At 37.4% G+C, this 24,816-nt stretch overlaps 1 protein-coding gene across 2 annotated transcripts in view; it reads right to left on the minus strand.

Annotated features, from left to right (window-relative positions):
* The window catches only part of CSMD3 (CUB and Sushi multiple domains 3), a 931,825-nt gene that overhangs the window by 300,116 nt on the left and 606,893 nt on the right, over positions 1-24,816 (minus strand). For both annotated transcript variants that reach the window (XM_080646869.1, XM_080646870.1), the window contains one exon: positions 13,171-13,340. In XM_080646869.1, the coding sequence (XP_080502995.1) occupies positions 13,171-13,340 (170 nt within the window). The remainder of the gene's footprint in view (positions 1-13,170; positions 13,341-24,816) is intronic.

The following is a 24,816-nucleotide window of genomic DNA, read 5'->3' on the forward strand; positions in this document are numbered from 1 at the left end:
TTTACTTTAACTTACCTAATTTTTACATTTTCTAAAAAATATATTTTTATTGATTTCAGAGAGGAAGGGAGAGGGAGAGAGAGAGAAACATCAATGATGAGAGAGAATCATTGATTGGCTACTTCCTGCATGCCCCCTACTGGGGATCGAGCCTGCAATCTAGGAATGTGCCCTTGACCAGAATCAAACCTGGACCCTTCAGTCCATAGGCCAATGCTCTATCTACTGAGCCAAACCAACTAGGGCACATTCTTAAAATATTAATTTAGAACAGTGCTAAATGCTTTTAGAAACTAATTTAACAAGTCAAAAATATACAAAAGCAAATTTGCTAAGCTCCCAAGTATCCCTCTATCATTCTCATTCTCACTGCATTCTGATTTGCTTTTCTTTTATCAATGCATTCTAGACATCTCTGCAGGTCAGAAGATAAAGAGGCTTCCTTTTGAACACTGTGTAATATTTTTTTAAACATATTTTCATTGCTTTTTAGAGAGTGAGGAAAGGAGAGGAAGAGAGAAAGAGAAAGAGAGAAGCATCCATGAGACAGCGAAACATAGACTGGCTGCTTCCTGTATGCCCGCTCCTGGGGATTGATCCCACAACCCAGGCATGTGCCCCAACTGGGATTCAAACCCACAAACCTTTTGGTGCTCAGGACAATGTCCAACCAACTGAGCCATACCCTCCAGGGCTGTGTAATATTTCATTCAGTGACATTACCACAACTTGCTGTATCATTCTCATATTAATGAAGTCAAGTTTCTTTTTACCACTAAAACTAATGCTGAAATAAGCAACTTTTTAATATAAACTCTCATTATTTGGTACTTGTATTTCAATGTCATTTTTCAAAATATGGTATTTCTGGGCCAAAATGTATTGCCAGATTATTTTCCAAAAAGTGTATAGTAATTAAACTGAAGGTTTACCAATAATGCGTGTTAGCACTGTTTTTCTTTGGAAGCATGTGCTTTCAATGTGGGGTTATTACCTCCAAGGAAGTGAAAGTTGGCTCTTGAGGGTCATAAACTCTTAGATACTATGACGATTTGTGGCCCTACAAAGATCAACTCTATCTTACAAATATTATTCCATAATACTTAGTTTCATGGAGTTGGGGTTGAGAGCTCTTAGGTGAATGTTAATCAGTAGAAAAAGCTGAGAAATACACCTCAAAGTTATTTGTCTCTTGCCTGACATTAGAGTAGGAAATTGGATCACTAAACTCCTAATCTAGTGATCGTGCCATAGTAGCAATGTTCCCAAAAGTAGTATTTATTATACTGATATCACCAGAAGATGATTTCTAATTGGTGCAAATGAAACTTACTATTATATTGAATTGCATGATAGACGTTACTTGTGCTAAATTGTTTGGTTTAATTTGAAAACCTACTTAGAATCTTTTTCTATAATTTATTTTTTAAAAACGTATGTATACTATTTTTTCTCTTTTTTTTCCAAATTATCTTTATCAGGTTTTAGTGTTATGTTTAACTTAATAAAGTGAATAAAATTTTTTCACCATATTTCTAAGCCAGATTGTTCACATAAATTTATGAATCCTTTCTGGGTGCAGATTCAAGATTTTCTTCAACTCAAGAAAAGGTTCTTGAGTTTTTATTTATTTAATTATTCCCCATCTCTATTATCCTTTTATTCTTTTCCTAAAATGCCTATTATTTACATACTAGTGGCCCAATGCACAAATTCATGCACATTGAAAGGAAATTAATTAGAAGAAATATTTTAATATCGCTATTCGACCTTTCTCTATAATAGAAGTGTCAACCAAATTCACGATCGACAATGACAGATCAAAACACATGAGTGTGATTAGCGTCAGTGAGAGCTTTAAATGTATCACACATGCGCGAGTCAACTCAGCCTTTTATATAGAATAAACTTGCTTATTTAGACCTGCTTTCTGATTTAGCTAAACTTTTTCCAGTCCAGTGAAGCACCCCAACATCTCTTTCAAGTATTTGTCAGCAACACAGTAGTAAATATCAACATGAAGCAGATTATTATTGTAGATCATGCAAGGAGAACAAAGGATAAAATATTTAACTGTAGCAATGTTTGACTATATTCTGTGTAGTGAGAAAACCTGAAGTCATTTTCAAGGTCCACCATTTCTTACTTCTTTTCAGCCAAGTTTCTAAGCTTTCTAAATATCCATTTTCTGGCTAATGAAAAGAAAATAGGGTTCCACTGAGTCTCCTTTCTACCTACTCCAGGGACTTCTATGAGGATCGAATTAGATGAGGCATGGGAAAATGCTTCACAGACATTTGGTTACAGTGTGAAATGTTTCCATCTGGCTATAAAGCAAGTCATGTTCCTGGGCTGAGGAAACTGCAAGGAGGCTAGTCAATAGGAAGAGGAAGCCAGGCATTGCTATGTGACGTCATTACCTGACGCCCATAGCGACCGTTTCCGGGCTGGCCATGGGGTCTCAGTAGTGTCTGCTGAGATTTGGTGGGCTGTCGCTCTGGAGTGGTGGCAGAGCCTGTGTCCCACTTGGGGGAAGCCAAGTGTTGCTTTGTTGGTGCTAGGTCCACACTGCCATTTCTCTGTAAATAGCCAGTGTGTGTCACAGCATCTCCTGCATTGAGCACCTGACCCCTGGTGGTCAGTGCACATCATAGCTACTGGTTGGACAGTGGGAGAGACACTTAGCATATTAGCCTTTTATTTATATATATATAGTTTCAGTCTCTAACACTATCTTGCAAGACTTTTATATTTTCTCTTTTGAAGTTTACCTATTTTTCCTCTGAATTGTAAACAACAGTTCACTGGATCTTCCACACTAACAACTAAAGTTTCAACAGAGAGTAATCTTTTTAGGTCTTCTAATAAAATTCTACATTTAAAAATCACTGGTCAAAATCTAGAATGTCTCTCTCTCATACTCTTATTATCTTAAGGTTTCTTATAACTTTTAAAATTATTACAAATTTACTTTTAGTATTTCCATAATTCAAATTTAATGCATATCACCTGTTATTATGTATTCAACTTGGTCTTTTTTCCCTTTGCTTACTTAATGCCCTTAAGTTTATGATTGTTTATATTTAGCTATTTAGAGTTTTATGTTTCCTTATCTTAAATAATAAAAGGCTAATATGCAAATCGACCAAAATGACCAGTCACTATGATGTGCACTGACCACCAGGGGACAGACTCTCAATGCAGTGGCTCATGGCTGGCGAGCACAGTGGCGGTGGCAGGAGCCTCTCCCGCCTTTGCTGCAGCACTAAGGATGTCCGGGGAGTAGGCCTAAGCCCTCAGCCAGACATCCCCCAAGGGCTCCCAGACTGCAGAGGGTGCAGGCAGGGCTGACGACCCCCCCCCCCAAGGGCATGAATCTCGTGCACCGGGACTCTAGTTATTGATATAAGTTTATATGTTATAAAAACAATAAACATTTTATTTAACATACTATACAAATATAAATTTTGTTCAGGACCCTTAATATCCTCTCCTAACCACAATACCCATTCCCTTTTCTATATACAAATTCTTAAGTCTCCAGTGGCCAGGCCCTTCGTGCTCTCTCCCTGTGTACTGAAGGAATTTACAGCCTCATATGCACCCTCTAAGCTCCACTAGCTTCTTGACCTGTTGTATTACACAGAGAGGGTGTTGGAAATATGTTTAAGCCTACATGTTCATTTAATTCCTAATAACAAATGACTTACTGGTCACTGTCTTTTTTTTTTAAGGTATTTCTGACAATAAAAAAAAAAAAACACAGTGTTGATGATTTCAAGAGTGTTGTAATAATAAGAGGGTTGAATGGACAAATTTCTTAAAATTATATGGAAATATAGTGAACCCCTGGTGGAATCTAATTTATCATACAAATAAGTTTCTGTTTTAGATAACAGCAATGAAACAATAATTCAACACATATTTCTATGCATTGTGTTAAGTACTATCCTTCTTGACCCAAAGAAAATTTTAAAAAATGATCCAATATTTTCTGTTATTGGAGAGATATATTTATTTCAAGTCTTTCTATTTTTTTAAGCTAGCATAATACTTTTTTTCAAAAGAAACTTTCTTAGAAACATACTTTTAAGACTAATTATTAAAAGAAAAGGCACTAATGTTAAAAAATATGTAACAGGAAAAGAATTATCATATGCCCAGCTGGGATGACCTAATTCAACACCCAAACTCACTAAATAAAGATTATTTAATAATGTACAGTCAAAAGGTAGAAAACAAACACTATGCCAAAACCAGTTTGACTCAGTGGATAGAGCGTCAGCCTGCGGACTGAAAGGTCCCAGGTTCGATTCCAGTCAAGGGCATGTAACTTGGTTGCGGGCACATCCCCAGTAGGAGGTGTGCAGGAGGCAGCTGATCGATGTTTCTCTCTCATCGATGTTTCTGACTATCCCTCTTCCTTCCTCTCTGTAAAAAATCAATAAAATATATATTTTTTAAAAAAAGAAAACAAACACTAAAGGAGCACTACTCTATCTACAAAGTAAATTTTAAAAGCATGTATAAAGTTATTAAATCCAATGACACTAGTGTAAATTAAGAAGTCTTTAAAAAGAGAAGAGTTTTATAGTAATAATCAAGTCCATGCATTTAACTGGTAAATAAAATCCTTCAAATGTATTAAAAACATATGGAAACATACAGGCAACAGGGAAGGACAATGTAGTATAGTAAAAAACAAATTACTTTTGAAAGAGACATGAATATAAGCAGATAAATAAGTGGATAAAAGAACCAAAGTGTACTTTCATTTAAAAGTAAATTTACTTTACATAGTGATTACTGGGTCTAATCAGAACCATATAGAACTTTTATTTGAGATTGTTACTTCTCATACTTCTATTCTTATTAAAGTAAGGGTCTTTAAGAATATTTTTATTTACTTGGGCTTATTTTTCTTTTTTAAAAATATAATATTTGTATTATTATTTTCAGCATATACCTTAATATCTATTTTTTTCAAAAAGCTAAAAGGACTAAGATAACTGTAAAATATTATACTTTCTAATTGGAAATGAATAAATTCTTGGTGTTTCCCACAGAAACATTCTTAGTTACTTAGCACCTAATTCAGATAATAAAGAGTTACTTTTATGTCAAATATAGAATTTCAAATCAATTTAAGAATTAATAGTATGAAAGTCATTGAGCCCTTATATAATATTAATAAAAATCTTTGGTAAGACTAATTTGTTAAAAGGTTGCAATTTATCTGGTAGTTTTACACTAGAACAGACTAAAACTTAATATTGCCATGTTTCAATTTTCAAAGCTTTTGTAATGGGTCAGGGCTTGAAATGAGTTATGGTGTAGAGACTCCTAGGTTTGAAATGTTGTTATGATGAACTGCTGATCAACTCTCAAAACTGTTGTTAATTTTATAATGAATGTATGTTATAAGATATATGCTCAGTCATTTCTCCAATGAATTAGTAAGAAAGGTGTTATCTAAACTCAAGAACAGATAGTACATAAAAAAGTAAGAGAGAAATTACACATGTACTTATGTATATGAACCTTTAAATTATTCCTACTCATGGACATTACAAATTTAATTTTTTGTCATTTGTTTTATAGGTTGATTTGTAAACTTAAATACATTTTTCTAACAAGGTAAGGAAGATGTCAAAGTGTGAATGAAAAAGAATGTTTTACAATGGTCAATCAAAAAGGACTCTATCTGAAACCTTATATTTTCTCCAAAAGTAATATGAAACAAAGCAGAGAACTTATATTCAAAAATATTTATGTCTCTGAAATAGCTATATATTGTGTCCTCAATTATATGAGCCAGCATATTCTAATAAGGGAGTTGCGGCAAAATGAAGGGTCTGCTTTTCAGGGGCATTAGCTTTATAGTTATACTAGAGGCCTGGTGCACGAAATTTGTGCATGGGGGTGGGGGTGTCCCTCAGCCCAGCCTGCACCCTCTCCAATCCAGATCGGGCCTAAATGGGCGGTCAGACATCCCTCTCACAATCCAGGACTGCTGGCTCCCAACTGCTGGCCTGCCTGCCTTCCTGATTTCCCCTAACTGCTTTTGCCTGCCAGTCTGATCACCCCCCAGCCTCTCCCCTGCCAGCCTGATTGATGCCTAGCTGCTCCTCTGCCAGCCTGTTTGTCCCTAACTGCCCTCCGCTGCAGGCCTGGTCCCCCCCAACTGCTCTCCCCTGCAGGCCTGGGTCCCCTCAGGGGATGTCCACTTTTCTAAGCTGGCAGGCAGACATCCCTCTGGCAGCCCGGGAGCCACCGGGGGATGTCCGGTCGGACATCCTTAGTGCTGTCGAGGCGGCGGGAGAGGGTCCCACCACTGCGCTCGCAGCCGTCAGCCCAGCTTGTGGCTGAGTGGAGCTCCCCCTGTGGGAGTACACTGACCACCAGGGGGCAGCTCCTGCATGGAACATCTGTCCCCTGGTGGTCAGTGTGTGTCACAGCAACGAGTCGTTCCACCTTTAGGGTCAATTTGCATATTATCCTTTTATTATATAGGATAACAAAGTTGAAGTCCCAACTCTTACCATTAAAGCTGTATGGCTTATCACAAATCATTTTACATCTGTGATCCTCAGTATGGGAGAGAGCGAAGGGTTTTTTGAGGCCTACCACAGCACTTTATACTAATGAATATTTAGAGAGTGATTTTGAGAGGAGTGGTAAAGGATTAGCAGTGAACAACAAGCAGAACTGATAGATATGTGTGCTAAACGGATGTGCTGGAAAATGTTTAGCAACCAGCTCTCAAACAAACAAAACTGAGGAATGTATATATTCATGCACATCATTAAAAATAACTTTTGTTGACATAAAGAGAAGTTGACAAACTTTTTCCTTAAAGAATAAGATAGTAAATATTTTAGGCTGCTGGGGTCATAACATTTCTGTTGCCACTACTCCATCATGCCATCACAGCACAAAATCAGCTATAAACAATATGTCAATGAATAAACATGACCTTCTCCTAATAAAATTTTACTTACAGAAACAGGTCTTAGGCCAAATTTGCCCCTTAGACTGTTGTTTATGAATCCCTGATTTAATGGATGTGTAGCATGCAATTTACAAATAGTAATAAAATATACAATATTATTGTAAATTCCATAGAGCTAATTGGTTGTCACAAAATGTTTTCAGTGTTTTTTTGCCAAACCTTTTTTTTTGCCAAGTTACAATTGCAACTGACAAACAAGAGTAGAATATGGTTTGATTATTTTTATGTGAAGTTAGATAAAAGTGAAACATCAAAAAATAGTTATATTAGGCCCAGCCAGCATGGCTCAGTGGTTGAGCATCGACCTATGAACTAGGAGGTCACGATTTAATTCCTGGTTAGGGCACATGCCCGGATTGTGGGTTTGTTCCCCAGTGTGGGGCACGCAGGCGGCAGCCCATCAATGACTCTATCAGAACAAAACTGATTTCTAAATGATAACTTTTCTAAGTGGAATAATAGTTTTCGAATACTAGGAAAGATTTCTTCTCATTTTTTTGTGCTATGCACAATGTAATTGCTATAGACACAACACATCTCTATTTAAGTGTAGATATGAGCAAAACAATAAATCAAATCAGTATTTGTGGTGTTGGACAATGTCTGCAGTATAAATACTCCTACTGTTGATACCATTGTAATTTAACTAGTTATTAACCTCTGGAAAGGGGTAAAGGGAAGGCCAAGTAGTACCGGCATTCATGTGTGCAGCTTGGCCGGGAAGCTGCAGTACAGATTCATGCCCAGTCAAGTCCAGATGAAATGGGAAGGTACTTTCTGTCAGTCACATCTGGGAACAGATCACTGGCAAGAGTCGGCCTGGCCACCACAATCGCAGGAAGATAGGAGATGTTTAATTTCCTAAACAAAGGAGTTCTTTCTCCTGGCTCCTGGTGCTCTTGGGACCCTTGCATTTTCCCACATGACCCACAGCCATGTGGACCCCACACAACGGACTGATGAACTGCAACTAGCCTACTGCTGTACCGGATCCAGCTCCCCTTGGAACAGAAACTTTGGACCCTGGCTTTGCTTCTCACTCTACTGAAACCCCAGCTGCACATCTTCCAGGACTGGATTAAGGAAAATAGTACTTTGGAAACTCAGGGATGTACTTCCACACAAATAAATATCACTCATTCTCCCATGTGAGTCTCAGAAAATTCTTTTTCTCGAGCTATCATAAGAACCCTGCCCTGAGCACTTATGTGGGAAAAGGGGTGCCTCACTTTCACTGATGACACTATAACCAAGGTCACACTATCAGTGTAACATCACTGAATGCAGTTGGGAAGAGATGCACACTCTGACAGAGTATTTCCACCACAGAGGTGCAATACACTACACAACGAGCCTAAAAAGCACAGGTAATAGTAAAAGTAGTAAAATAATCAGGAAATTAAAGTTGTATTTATTACATTTGTTTTTAATATAATTTAAATTAATTTAACTATAATATAATTGTAATCTGATTTTTAATAATGGCTATGTATAGCAACTCATTCACAAAATTACTGACAATTTAACAACAGGGTCTTACAAGTGGCACTCCCAAAGACTCACAGGCAAGTTCAGAAAAAGCTTGAAAATAATACATCTTAGAAAACAACAGTAACAACACATTAATAACCTTCATATCATACCCCTAAAAGAGGTTATTAATCAAGTCCTTCAAATATTGAATTTTTCATAAATATGACATTAATTTTCCTAACCTTTTTTTTTTTGGACTCTCAAAATCAATTTTGAGTTATTTTGCTGGCTCTTTTCCATAATCATCCATTTAGTCTATTCTGCATAAGAAATAAGTCTTTAAACTACACAATACTGACTGTGGTAGAATGATTCCCTTAAATGTTGTCTCTGCTAAACACAGCAACAACAAAAACAAAAACAGTATTTCTGATTGGTATTCAACTTCCATGCTATCAGGCTGACAATGGGAACTATTCATTGTTGATTGTTTAGAGTCTACATCTAATTAAACATCTCCTTTAAATGTGAATTGAGAGAATTAATTACATCACACATTTTGAGTGAGGGTTTGGAAAGTTCAATATTCTTGCTGATTGAAAGGAATCAAACCAAAGAAGAATATATTCATAATTCCAAACCTGCTGGTCATCAGATAATCTGGAGAGTTTTATAAAAATACATAATCCTAGATGTAGACTAACCAAAATAGTTTCCCCAGATATAAGGAGTCAGAAAATCTCGTAGTGATGCCAGGAATGGACTACCTAGAAGGGTCATATGGTCCTCTACAATTGATATAAACTTTATGGAAAGGGGGGAGGGAGAGAGCATGAGTGAGTAAGTGAGTGGCAAAATAGACTATGAACTCTCAAAGAGGAAAAGTATGTGTGTGTCTTTAGATATAGCTAAATACATACACATATTTTCTATTGTTGTGATTGTTGTTTTTATCAGAACCCAATACAGTTATATTTTAAGAAAAACCAGAAAAAAAAAAACACCTTGCAAACTCTATATGCCAATCTATATATATAAAAGCCTAAGTGACTGTCCGACCTTTCAACCATCTGACTGGTAGCTATGACGCACACTGACCACCAGGGGGCAGACATTCAATGCAGGAGCTGCCGAGCTGCAGTGACTTGGCAACTGCGGTTCTCGGGTGACCCACCCAGAACCATAGAGAAGGGAGCCTGATTCTGGGGTGTGTCACTCAAGAACTGCTCTCTTGCAATTCAGGACCCCGCAGAGGATGCCAGAGAGCCGGTTTCAGCCTGATCCCCGCAGGCCAGGCCAAGGGACTCCACCTGTGCATAAATCTGTGCACTGGGACTCTAGTAAACATTATAAGAGAATTTAGCCAATCCTACCACATAAAGAAAACAATGCTTTTAACTTCTCTTAGTCAAGAGGATTCTATAATGGCCTCTTGTTTTACTTATTTCTTCTTATTCCCTAATCTGAATGTATTAAGAGAACTGTTCCTACTAGGTTTAGACACTGGCTTTGCTTCTAGCTCTACTGAACCCCAGCTGCACATCTTCCAGGACTGGATTAAGGGAAATAGTACTTTGGAAACCCAGGGATGCAATTCCACACATATAAAAATCTGGGGAGTGCTGGGGATTTGGGATGGGCTCTTGTGGACTAGTTTGCAGTTAAAGCAACTGATCTTTCATCCTTAGAGGACTGTGGAGTCAAAAATCTGAGAATTTTTCATTTTTGCTTTGGAGGGTGCATCTGACTGCTTGTGCATGTAGGTGTCTGAACTAATCATTGGTCTTGGGATTAATGGGAAGAAAAATGTAACATATAAGGATCTTACATCTTACTCTGATGGAGAGACCATGAAGAAGACAAACTTGGAAGGTAAAAACTCATCCCAAATCATCTCTATAGAGTGGCTTATTAAAGTCATTTTTAAATAACAGTTTAGAATAAATCCCAGGAAAGACTAGCAGTAGGGGGATAATAGAATTGATATGTTTCTATTGTAACATTTAGTATATTATATTTTCAACTTTGGGAATTATTCTAGAAAAATACAAAAAAAAAATCTTTAAAAAATGCTGGGAATATAAATTTTTATCCCTTCATTAATGAAAGAAAAATCATTATTTAATTAAATCCATATAATGCAATAAATTGAAGTTTTTTTCTTTTCTCTTTCCATTATTTCTCACCATCACATCCCCTTACATAGTCACTATTATAGAGGTCCTGCTCTTTCTCAAGGTAACACATGTCACAAGTGCATGTGACCTTCCTCCAAACAAGTATGGCATCAGTCAGAGAGCATGCTGAGGAACACATTAGAGTAATTTTATTTTTAAAAGACATCACCTCATTATTATTATACTAGAAGCCTGGTGCACGAAATTTGTGCACAGGGGGAGGGGGTGTCCCTCAGCCCAGCCTGCACCCTCTCCAATCTGGGACCCCTAGAGGGATGTCCGACAGCCTGTTTAGGCCCGATTCAGGTAGGATCGGGCCTAAACGGACTGTCGGACATCCCTCTCACAATCCAGGACTGCTGGCTCCCAACTGCTCGCCTGCCTGCCTTCCTGATTGCCCCTAACCACTTTTGCCTGCCAGCCTGATCACCCCCTAATCATTCCCCTGCCAGTCTGTTTGCCCCAACTGCCCTCCACTGCTGGCCTGATCACCCACAACTGCCCTCCCTTGAAGACCTGGCTCCTCTCAACTGCCCTCCCCTGATGGTCATCTTGTGGCAGCCATCTTGTGTCCACATGGGGGCAGCCACCTTGTGTGTTGGAGTGATGTTAAATTTGCATATTATTCTTTTATTAGATAGAATTAGATAGGATAGAGGCCTGGTGCACAGGTGGGGGCCGGCTGGTTTGCTCTGAAGGGTGTCCCGAATCAGGGTGGGGGTTCCATTGCAGTGTGGGGTGGCCTGGGTGAGGGGCCTATGGTGGTTTGCAGGCTGGCCACGCCCCCCGGCGACCCAAGCGGAGGCCCTGGTACCTTGGATTTATTTATCTTCTACAATTGAAACTTTGTAGCCTTGAGCGGAGCCAAGCCTTCTGCTTGCTCCGTGGCAGCAGCCATTTCTGTTGGGATTTATGTATCTTCTATAATTGAAACTTTGTAGCCTTGTGTGGAGGCCAAGGCAGGCCAGGGCTGCAAAAGCTTGGCTTCCTCCATCGCTGGGGGCAATTCAAGCCTCATGCTCTCTCCAGCTCCGTGGCTGCCGCCATTTTTGTTGGGATTTATTTATCTTCTATAATTGAAACTTTGTAGCCTTGAGTGCAGGCTTGGGCTGGCCAGGGCAGGCAGAAAGCTTGGCTTCCTTCATTGTTGGGGAAACCCAAGCCTCCTGGTCTCTCTGTGGCCACAGCCATCTTGGTTGGGTTAATTTGCATATTTGCTCCTGATTGGCTGGTGGGCGTGGCTTGTGGGTGTAGTGGCAGTATGGTCAATTTGCATATTACTCTTTTATTAGATAGAATCTCCTGATAATAAACATTATTCAGTATGGAAAAGGAATCCATACATTTCAAGCATCATGGAGAGAGCAGACAAATATTTTAGGAAGGGCGGGAAAGTGCTGCCTGACTTCAACACATAAATACATGTTTATTATTGTTGCTTGTGTGATACAGATTAGTGGCTGAGCTTACCCTTCTGTTCTATGTCTTGATACATTTTTTCTCGCATAGTCAGCCTGATGGAGAAAAGTGCAAAACACAGGAATGGACTTAAATTACTGCTCAAATTCTATATGTTTAGGTGTAGTGCAGAAAGTCTTCCCTGCATCTATATAAATCTTATGTGCATACAGTACCGATTGTGTTAGAGAGTCATTAATTATCATCAAAATGATATTCTTTTTAAAAGAAGAAAATAACAAACTATCTAAAACCATTGCTTAGATAAGAATCTCCTGCCAACATGAGATGATATATTTTTTTCCCCAAGATCTGTGAAAACAGCATTATGTTGAATTTCTAACTTGGCTTAAGAAAATCTTAACATTTAAGAATAAGGCTTGTAATTACTTTTAAAATATTTAAATCTGATTTTATATAAGTTTTATTTTTATTATATCATGTTTATAAATTATATTTATCAAAACTATACTTTGAAAAATATAAATCAGCAATTATGGAAATATTTATTTGCCTAAAATTATATCTCTTTAATTAGTAATTAATTTTGCATTAAATGTTTATCATCAACAAAGTTAATTTTTACTAAATAATTTCTAAACATTGAGTTTTTAGTTTTATATGGTTATGAAACATGAATTTTTATAGTCATAAATGCAAAGAATTATACATGTGTCAACAGAAATTATGACTTACTTAATAAACATCAAAATAAAAACACATTATTACTATATTTCTTAAAGAAATGACCATTCACGTGTTAACTATGAATTTTATATAAATAGTTATTGAATAGGGAGGAAAAGTGTTTTCATTTTGGTGTTACTGAAACATTCAACTTTATCATAAAATAAAAGTTACTCATTATAAAATACATTGGAAACAAAACATTTTATCTCAATGAAAATAATAATACAAAAATGGGAAATAATATATAATTTAAAGTTATGAATTGTAGAATCAGCTTATGGTTGATTACATATGTATATATGTATTAATATATACTTAATGACTAAAAATAATCAATATGCAATATCTGATTTCACCTACCTTAAGAACATCTCCTTGTGCTAAATGAAATGTTCTGGCTGAAATATTGATCCCCTTTCCTGCTTGAACCTGAATACTATAAATGCATTCATGGTTGTTTTCATAGTTGAGTGGGTAATTTGGAGAGAGCAAAATTCCTTCATTATTTGTTGCAGATGCACCACATTCAGCTGCAGGTAAAACAGAATATTGAAGTACAGTTTAATAGAAAGCATTATCATTTTTAAGTAATATAATGTATGGACATGTAAATGCATTTGATTTTAACTGGAGCCTAACAGGAAAATCATGTATGGAATGGCTGTGTATTGTAGATGAGTCATTCCCTCTCAAATATTATATGGGAAGAACTACTGCCTGTGGACAGGACACTTGTACCTAAGTGAAAATAGACAAGAGTTTCAGTACATGCCCCCACCCCCATGGAAGAATAGCATGAAAAGGGTGAGAGCAAGAGATTACTAGGATATATCGTACGTTTCTCAAAATCTGATTACTTTTTTTTCTTTTGAACTTATGATTTAATTGTTTCAAGTATTAAAAAAGTCAAGAAATCAATTTTGTTTTATAATGATTCTAATTGGATCTTTTTAATTTTACCTTTTTTGAATTTGGCCCTTTTCCTCCCAATAATTAGCATTCCCCTGGTTCAAGAACTTTAGTAACAAAAAGGTAAATAAATACTAAATTGCCTTTGAAAACTGATATAACGAGGAAAACCCACTAACCAATAATTGTAACAAATTGGGCATCTTTAGAAATAATAATATTACCTTTCAATTTAAAAGAACAGATTAAGGCATTCTTAAAACCAGTATATTGTACTGCTAACTCTCCAGAACTGATTTTGCAAAATTTGTGGACATGTCTATCCACTTAGAGAAAATTAAACATTTCTTAATTTATTTAAAATTTAAATTCAACTCATTACTTAAAAAACTTGTAGCATTATTGCAATATCAGACAAGGCCTGACAATCCCCACACATGTTCCTTAGGTCTCAGAAATTCAATGAACTTTGGTTCTTATCTTATCTAATAACTTGCTTCATATTACCATACCATGGGCCAGGGAGAGTTATACTTTTTTAGAGGTTTTACTAACCAGAAAATATATCAAGTCACTATTTTCCAGAAATGAGATTTTTAAAAATAATGATTCATGGGTACAGTCACAGGAAGTATACAACAAAGTGAACAATGAATTGCTTTACATTTAAATGATTAAACATTAACAAAAATAAGGCAAAAGAAGAAAGCCTAATGAGGAAATGAAAATGATCAAGATTGAGCAATCAGTACAATATCAACATAATATAAAATAATAAAAAACTCATGCTGTAATGTTAAAAATCTACCAATCACATGAAGAAATGTGGCCCATTACAGTTCCTCCAAGTTCATCTAAACAAAAGGAAACCAAGACAAAACCTTACAGAGTCCCAATACTAATTTAAATTATTTTAATGTTCCATAAATATGTCCAAACATAAAAATAGGTAACTTCTTATGCTTTTAGCTGTATACAATTACAATACCAAAACAAGTTTACAAATACAGGAACAAAACTACAAAAACAATAAAATTAAAAATAGCAACATGTATCCAATGTAGCATACGGTTTTGTTTTCCTGAAATTAAATTGCCCTTGGCAATGTGGATAAAGAACCAGCTGCTAGAGAACTGGCTTTTGGAGTTTGCTATGCCTTTAATTACACTATGCTGTGTAATGATTCAATTCTCCCTCATCTTATCCCTCTCTGAACTGCTGAGAAACTTTCATCTGTATAGTATAACATGACACCATGCATCCTTCACTTGGTGGGGAAGAATCATTTATATGTTAAGTCTGCCTCATTTCCTTCTCACTAGCTTATTAGAATCTAGGTGTGCTTGTGGGGAAATGAAGACAGATGTATTGGATCATACAGATGGTCCAGAATGCAAGTACATTTTTATCAGTATGGTTATTAGAGCATGCAAACAGTTTTTAATTATGTTATAGAATCATGGAGTTCTGATAATACATTTTGTTGTTGTTTAGAGAGAGAAAGGGAAACATCAACGTGAGAGAGAAATATTGATAGATTGCTTCCCACACATGTCCGCTCTGATCAGGGACTGAACCTACAACCTGGGTATGTGCCCTAATTAAGAATTGAACCTGCCACCTTTTTGGTGTACAGGATGACACTCCTACCAACTGAGCCACACCAGACAGGGCCTGCCAATGTGTTTCTTATGCCAGCTTGCAAAAGAGTGATATACTGATTAAGAGCTCAAGCTTTAAACTTCAGAGATTTAGTTTACAAAATTAAGCTCCATCTTCTATCTGTATATATTTGGCAAGTTATTTATTCTCTCTCTTAAGCCTCAATAGTATTATTACTACAATGTAAAAAATAATACCCTCCTCAGAGGGATGATTAGTTTGTGTGTGTATGAGTTGAAAACATACAATTAGAGTATAAGCCAAGTGCTGGCATACAACAATAGCTTAATAAACTAGAGCTATCATTAAGTATAAGTACTACGAGTTACATCATCTTATATACACACAAAAAAGTTTAGGACATTTAGATTGCCCCTAATGTGACTAGCCAGGTGTAGACAGATATTTATGTGTGAAAAGCCAGAGAACTCTTCTAATTTTGAAGAGTCATTTACGATATTTAAATCATTTTAACAACTTGTATAAACTGAGAATTTGCTCAGTAAAAAGTTACTTCAACTACCCTTTAAAATATATTAATATTTTTTAAGTTCTCAACATTTGAATAGGCCGTATCTTCTGCCATAAATAGTATTAGGTTTATACTGTATAATTTAAATGAGGTTTGCTTTTCTATAAAAAGTAACCTGCTTTTGTTATATTTTAATATTTCTTTTGGTTGAAAATGGATAAAAAGGTTTTCCTATTCGGTGAAATAAAATCAGGACTTAAATCAGAATGAGAGAATTAAGAAAGAAAATTTGAATTTAATTAGCCCCTTTCTCATTTAATCGGGATGACTATAAATTGTGGGCCCAGTGCAAAATGAAAATGCACTGACCCTTGTTGAAACGTATTAAGAATTTCAGGAGACCAACAGAGGATTAAACCAAGCACAGGGAGCATCTTAGCGTGGAGCCCTGTGTAATTACATGTGTTTCACACCTGTGAAGACAACACTGCATTTATTCCTCACAACTTTGCAAGAAAAACCTCTCTTCTCCAGTTTTATGGATGAAAACACTAAAGTGAGCTTTCTTGCTAAGTCACACAGTGTATCAGAGCTGGGATTTACATCTGTCATTGCACATGGTGTTCATCTAAATACTGTTTTAGTGGGACAGGAGGCACTATTAATAATTATCGCAATGCAGCTGGTACAAATTGAGACTATTTCAGATGAATTGGTGTACAAGGTCACTTTTTTCTTTTTAACTTCTGCACACACTATTTAAAAACATTGCTAAAAATCAAGAGGATTAGTTTATATGGGCTGGGCAATGTCCTAGAGGTCAGAACATATTGACCCCACATATCATGTATAAATCTGTACTCCATTATACATAACTAGAGGCCCAGTGCACAGATCCGTGCACCCATGGGTTCCCTCGGCCTGGCCTGTGGGGACTGGGCCAAAACTGACTCAACAACATCCCCTGAGGGGTCCCGGGTTGTGAGAGGGCACAGGCCAAGCTGAGGGACCCCACCGGTGCACAATCGGGGCCGGGGAGGGACCGTGGCAGGGCTCCAGGGCATGTCCAGTCCCAATCAGCCAGATCCCAGCAGCCAGCTAACCTACCGGTCAGAGCATCTGTCCCCTGGTGGTCAGTACACATCAGAGAGACCGGTCAAATCGTCCAATGCAGGGAAAGGGACCATGGGAGGTTGGCAGGCCACTGAAGTTGGCTGTCTGAGCGCACTGACCACCAGGGGGCAGCTCCTGCATTGAGCACCTGCCCCCTGGTGTCAGTGTGCATCATAGAAACCAGTCGTTTAGTCACTTAGGCTTTTATATATATAGATTATTAATGTTCAGAATGATTATCTCATTTGAAAGGAGGATCTTGAAACATAAAAACTGAAAATCTGTTCAGTGTTTTACTCATACATACAGGAACATGAACAAATTAATTTTTCAATAAGGGTTCTAATAAAATAAATTATCTACTAATAGGTTAAGGAGGAAAACTTATTTAATCACAAAACCAAACTCTAGGAACTAGGTGATTAAACAATGTATTTTTACATGGAATCTCATCTTTGAGTTTATCTCTGAAATTAAAATATACCAAACACCGGTTTCCCAGTGCCCAATGTAGCACTAACATTTACCTTATATAAGCTCTCTTTCTGCACTTTGCTACAGCAGTCTTGCTTGCCAACTGGAATCGAACAAGATCTAATGTTTAAATTAACAACAAACTTTGCACATATGCCTAAGTCTAGCAATGAACATGCTTCTATCTCTGTTGTGTAATAAGCTGACATGATGATATTTTCCAAATGCAAATCTGCTCCTGTACTTTCCGCCTAAATTATACTCCCCATCAGCAAGCCAAAGTCCACAGAATGTCATACAAAGCCATTATAATGTGAACACAATCTAGCTTTCTGGCTATTACACACCATTCTCTCCCCTGGACCTTGCAATTCAGTTATCCTGAACTAAGGGCCCTTTGTCACAGTCTACTCTGGGCCTTTGTGCATGCTGTTTTCTCTGCATGTAAACACCACCTCGAGTCTGAAGGGATGTGATTTCAGAGTCCAAATAAAGAAAAAAAAATGACTTGATATGGAATTATACTTTTATGATTCTTTTGAGCATTAGCTATCTGTGATGGTGTATGAAATAAATGAAATAATGTCACACTGAAGTATCAGGGACAATTTTCACAAATAATAGTCACAGCTGCAATGTCCAGAAAAAATACCACAACCACAAATTTTCATGGTATATGACATGAATAGAACTGAGTTTTCACAAAGAATACTTAAATGAGAAGATGTGATCACTGGCAAACTACAATTGAATATTCTCAAGATATGTTCAAGTTAACTGAGAAAAAGAACTATCAACAGAACAGCTAGCCCCAGAGAGAAAGATCGTTTGATTCTAGGAAGATATCCTATCTAATAAAAGAGTAATATGCAAATTGACCATACCTCTGCTACACCCACAAGCCACGCCCACCAGCCAATCAGGAGGGAATATGCAAATAAACCCAACAAAGATGGCTGCGGCCACAGAGAGCAGGATGGAGGCTTGGGTTTCCCTGGCAATGGAGGAAGCCAAGCTTTCCACCTGCCCTTGCTGGCCCAGGCCTCCACTCAATGCTACAAAGTTTCAATTATAGAAGATACATAAATCCCAACAGAAATGGCTGCCACCACGGAGTGAGCAGAAGGCTTGGCTCTGCTCCAGGCTACAAAGTTTCAATTGTAGAAGATAAATAAATCCCAGATACCAGGGCCTCTGCTTGGGTCGCTGGGGGGCGTGGCCGGTCTGCAAACCACCACAGGCCCCTCACCCAGGCCACCCCACACCCCAAGGGAACCCCCACCCTGATCCGGGACACTCTTCAGGGCAAACCAGCTGGCCCCCACCCATGCACCAGGCCTCTATCCTATCTAATAAAAGAGTAATATGCAGATTGACCATCACTCCACACACAAGATGGCTGCCCCATGTGGTCAAATATCCTGCCCCCATGTGGACACAAAATGGCCATCACAAGATGGCCAGCAGGGGAGGGCAGTTGTGGGCTATCAGGCCAGCAGGGGAGGGCAGTTGGGAGGGACCAGGCCTGCAAGGGAGGGCAGTTGGGGGCAATCAAGCCTGCAGGGGAGGGCAGTTAGGGGTGACTCAGCCAGCAGAGGTGGGAAGTTTGGGGTGACTGGGTCTGCAGGGAAGGGCAGTTGAAAGGGACCCAGGTCTGCAGGAGAGAGCAGTTGGGGGGACCAGGCCTGCATTGGAGGGCAGTTAGGGGTGACCAGACCTGCAGGGGAAGGCAGTTAGGGGCAAACAGGCTTGCAGGGGAGCAGTTAGGCATCAAACAGACTGGCAGGGGAATGATTAGGGGGTGATCAGGCTGGCAGGCAGAAGCGGTTAGGGGCAATCAGGAAGGCAAGCTGGCGAGCAGTTGGGAGCCAGCAGTCCTGGATTGTGAGAGGGATGGCCGACTGCCCGTTTAGGCCCCAGTGCGATCGGGCCTAAACGGGCAGTCGGACATCCCTCGAGGGGTCCCAGATTGGAGAGGGTGCAGGCTGGGTTGAGGGACACCCCCCGCCCTGGTACATGAATTTCGTGCACCGGGCCTCTAGTGTTATATAAAACAACATCAACTACATGGGGAAAAGGAGTTTGAGTAAAGGAAGTTCCAGAAATCCAAGTAGCTAAGGTGAATTGAAAACAGTCATCACCTCCGAGCCATAGTGATGTATATGAACAATACACAGCTGTAACTGACCAAACTAAATCAGTGACTCACTACATCAGGGCGGCCCAGGCTTTCCAGCAGGTGCTATAACAAATTGCATATATGACGTAACATACGTATGAGAAACATCTGTCATAATAAAATAAAGCTATCATGTCATTCTAATATAAACAATTAATGTATTTGCTTAACAGGACACCTTGGTAAAGAGTTTATACTAAGATAGTTAAAGTGGCTTGAGGGAGATAATAGGAAAAAAACAAATTGATTCATTTAATAAATATTGGGCATGGGAGGTACTGAGTTGACACCCCAGAAACCATACTTTCCAGTAGTGAAGACATATTTACTATGTAATCATTTAAATATGCTTATACAGTTGGTCCTCTGTATCCACAGGTTCTGCATCCATAGAGTCAACCAACCTCAAACTGAAAATATGCAGAAAAAAAGCTACATTGTTGCTGATGTGTGCTATGTAATCAGACCTATGTTGGCTGCATCTGTACTGAACATGCACAGACATTTGTGGGGGGGGGTCATTATTCCCTAAACACTATAGTACAACTATTTATACAACATTTACATTGTATTAAATATTGTAAGTAATCTAGAGATGACTTAAAGTATATGGGGGGATGTGCACAGGTTATATGTAAATACTACATCAACATCCATGGATTTTCATATCCTCGGGGGTCCTAGAACCAATCCGCCAGAGAACCGAGGGACTTCTATCGTCTGTGAAAACTCATAACCTGGAGCCCTGACCTGTTCTGAGTAAAGTCAAGACTTCTCTGAAGGACTGAACTTAGTAAATCAAAGGTTATGGGAGAAGACAGGCAGAGAGGAACCTATCCCAAGTAGAGGGACATTTCTGAAAACATTATTTGCGGGTGGGGAGAAACACATTCTGAGGACTGAAAAGCCCCAGGAAGGGAGAGGCTGTATTGGTACAAGGCTGAGCTCGAGGTAGGTCTCTCAGGATGAGGGTTTCTTTTGTGGTTCATGTGGTATGGTTGGGAACAAATGCTCCTCTTAGGTGTATATGAAAGGAGATGTCACTAATGTCTCAAGGTGTAAGCAGGTTGCTGTTCTTGTGGTGGTTAAATACTTTTACCTTAAAGGCTTGGAGAAGACTGAATGAGGAACATTTTTTTTTAGATTTTCAGTTAGAAAAACATTGCTTCAGCATTCAGGATTGCCATATTTTCCAGAAGGGAGGTAAGCACATTTTCCCTAGCTTAACATGAGCTCAAGCTTCTGTTCCCCTCGTGCTTTGATCTGGGATAAATTTTATGTTCTTGAGAACTGATCACTCTCTTTTAAAGCCTAAGGCTATTAATGTGAATTTCCTACAAAATAATTAATGTTAAAATATTAATAGGTGATCATGTCTCTTCTCTCTGATTTGAGAGGGGAGGTCATCTTTAAATAAAAACTAATAATAATATGAAAACATTACAGAATTTAGCAGAATATTAGGAAAACTTTTCTTGGAGAATAGGACTTCAGTACTCGTTATAAAAATATAAATATTTTCTGTTTGTTATGAAGGCTTTATTTTGTGAAAAACAAATCCTGTTCATGTAAAATAAATTTTATTTAAACAAACAGATTAAGAAATATTTTGAGCTACCAGTATGAAACTCTGCTGAGTTGAAAATAATATGTTGATGAATGCAGCTCTAGCTGGACTGGAATAGGGGAGATATGTATACTGGAATCTAGTGATAAGAGTCACTGCTACAGTGAGAAATGCAAGAGAGTGGGCGAATCCATTGAATTTCCATTTTTCTTCTGTACTGAAAAACAGGCTAGCCCATGCATCATTAATCTCCATTACTGAGGTAAGGAAATCTGGTAGCATCTATTGTTTACACACAGTCATATATTTTCAGATAAAGTGGTAAAATGCTTTTCTGTAGTTTGGCTGGGAATTTTGAAAAATGTCTATGAGTGAAGTTTGCCGTTACTTTTAAGAATTTGCGTTGCAATTGAATTCCTTCTTTTGTATTATTTTGATAGCACCACAGGTTATTTTAAAATTGTCTTACAAAAACAGTTAAAATAAACTTGACTTGGATTATTAAAAAATATTAGTTTTCAAACCTAAATACTGTATATGATATGCTAAGTATTAAGGTATAGCATTAATTAGAAATATATTTTTCATATTTTAATACTTATCAGTGAAAAAGTAACAGTAATATGTGGTTGTGTTCAGATAGGAGGGGGTGGATTCAAACTTTCAAATCCAAATCAACTATTTCTTTTTGTCATATATGTGAATTTGCCAATTTTGTTGTTGTTTTTAGCTAATTGAGCCCGTTATGTTCCAAATCTAATTTCTACTGTATTTCATCAAATTAAGATACCATTGATTTTAAGAGGCATCATTAATTTACATGTCTCTAAGAAAAAAAATGTTGACAGTAATACATAATAGCCATTGATTATGAAATACATATAACTTCCAGAGATGTTAAAATGTTTTCAAAAGAGCATCTGCAAATTGTGAAATGTGATGAATTGTGTTAAGATTGAATATATTTAGGAGACCTTCTAATATGCTTTTATGAGTTGGCAGTATTAATAATACATTGTACCTTAGAAAGTTTTAATAAAAAATGTTTTTCTCTCAAATAGTTACATGAAAAATGCATGGATTCAGAAGCAGTTGGAAAGTAGAGGGTAGAAATAAATATTTTTTCTTTTCAAAACATTAACACTTTTTTTTAATAGTTGCCTCCCATATGCACTCTGACAGGTGATTGAACCTGCAACCTGGGCGTGTGCCCTGCAGGGAGCTGAACCAGTGACCTCTGGTGCAAGGGATGACACTCAGACAACTGAGCCATACCCGCAGGGCTATATTAATTTCTTTACACCACTGCTTAAAATATGAGCATCCATGAGTATAACTTGCATAAAGGCTGCTTTTTCCTTTTCTTCGTTGTTCTTAGACAAGAGTGATGCTTAACTTGCTTTCTCTTTCCAGCGTCTTTAAATACAATGCATGCATGTGTTCCTGTGCAAACTGATAGTGTTTGTTAAACTTACTTACAAATCAAGAGTTTCTTAAAATTTTTTCACTGGAAGAATTTAATTTGGATTTGTTTTCTCCTTAAAATTCATTGCAATTCATTTTCTATAGGCATTTCAGACCATGAAAAATCATGCATTATTGCCACACAGAATTATTCTTCTGTGAATTGCAGATGTAATTGGAGAGCATAAGTTCTAAACTTGTTTTAATCAAATATGTAATTTTCAGACAAAAAAAATGAATTCCTTAACTTGACATTGTACTGTTATCCTTTCTTCCTTCCTTAAATAGTTACTGAGGGTCTAATCTTCTAAGTTTATTTACTCATTAAAAATTTTGTAAAAAATAATATCCAGGGGTATACCAGGTACTATATTAGGTCGAGAATAAGGTTTTTGTTCTCATGTAATATATAGTCTAGAAGAGAAACAAACATACAGACTGATATGCATACTGATATGTAATCTGTAGTGTGATACAACTTTGTGTGATGACCTGTGGTGGCAAAAATGAGGCAATAATACATTTTACAGGGATAAATAAGATAATGTCAGGGAAGATTTCATGGAACAGGTTATCCTTGATCTGAGTGGAAGTGGTTCGAAAGGTCATCAAAATGTACAAAGAACAATTCCAGGCAGAGGGAACTGCTTGAAGGAAAGCAGAATGAGTAAACTGGATTAACATGGCAAGGAGAACCAGTAGCTCATATGCTATTCTAACACATTCAGGCTTTATCATTCAGGCAGTGGAGGGCCACTGAAGAGTCTTATGAAGAGAACAGACCATTAGGTCAACAGTATGGGTAATGGATTATAGCCCTGGGTTCTTAGAGGGAGGAAAATCTAGAGATTATTGTATTGTGTCAACAGGAAATGGTGAGAGTTTGAATTTACCCTAGAGAGAGAGGAAACTGAAAGCAAAAGTTATAGAGCATGGGGACAAGTTGGATGTGGAGGGAAAAAAGAGGGAGAGATTGCCCAGGCCAGTGGCTCAGTGGTTGCATGTCAACCTATGAACCAGAAGGTCTTGGTTCAATTCCTGGTCCCGGCATATGCCTGGATTGTGGGCTCATTCCTGATCATGCAGGAGGCAGTATATCAATGATTCTCTCTCATCATTGATGTTTCCATCTCTTTCCCTCTCCCTTCTTCTCTGAAATCAATCAAGATGTATTAAAAAGAGAGAGAGAAGACATGAAGAGGAGTGACTTTGGGATGTTGATTAGCTTATTTTTGAAGATTGCATAGTGGGCCAAGATAGTTATTAGTTTATAATAAGATTTTAAAAGCATATATATTACCTTTGATTACTTTTTAAAACTCAACTGGTAAAATAATACTATTATAATAATTATTGGTGTTGTATCAAAAAATGTTTGTATAGAGTAAATATATTGTTATTAATTTTATAAGGCAAGAAAAAATAGTCCATTAGGCAGTAGGAACATTTTTATATTTCCTAGTGAACTACTTCAGTGAAGAGAACCAAATTGTAGTTGTAAATATAGTGAGAGGAAGGCAACATCTAATAATATTTCTCATATCCAAATATTTGAATGTATGTTTTTGGGCCCTGTGAAAGCTCAATAAATACTGTTAATTTAATAACAAGACCATAGGGGTAATAATAATAAATTAGTTATCCTTGAAATAAACTTATGAAAAGTAGTAGTTGTAGAAAACAAGAACAAAATATAATTCATCTAATAGAATTTAATTACTCTGCATACATATAAAAAGCTCCACATATGGAGGGGATGCAAGCAATAAAAATAGTTAATAGGATTTGTTAATTGCTTACTCTAGGAAGCACTTTATTTGCACTTCCCAGTGAAGTAAACCTATGTTTCTATAGGAGAATTTGAAGATAGGAGCAGCTAAGCTAGTTAAGATCACAAAGTTGTGAAGATTCAAACACAGTTCTGTCTGGCTCATCACCCCTACTTGATATTTCCACTGAGAGATGAGTAAGATACAAACTACAAAATCAAGAAACTTTATTTTCACAAGAAAGATAGGAACTGCATACAGTATGCTACAAAATAGGTGTAAAAGAAGGACAGACAGTATTTACAGGTTTAAATTAGAGAGAAATTCTTTCTTACGAAAAAGTCAGACAATAAGGTAGCATTTGGGCTGCACTGTCAAGGAGGAGTAGAATTCTGAT

The sequence above is a fragment of the Plecotus auritus genome (genome assembly GCF_963455305.1).
Source record: "Plecotus auritus genome assembly, chromosome: 11".
Classification (NCBI taxonomy): Eukaryota; Metazoa; Chordata; class Mammalia; order Chiroptera; family Vespertilionidae; genus Plecotus; species Plecotus auritus.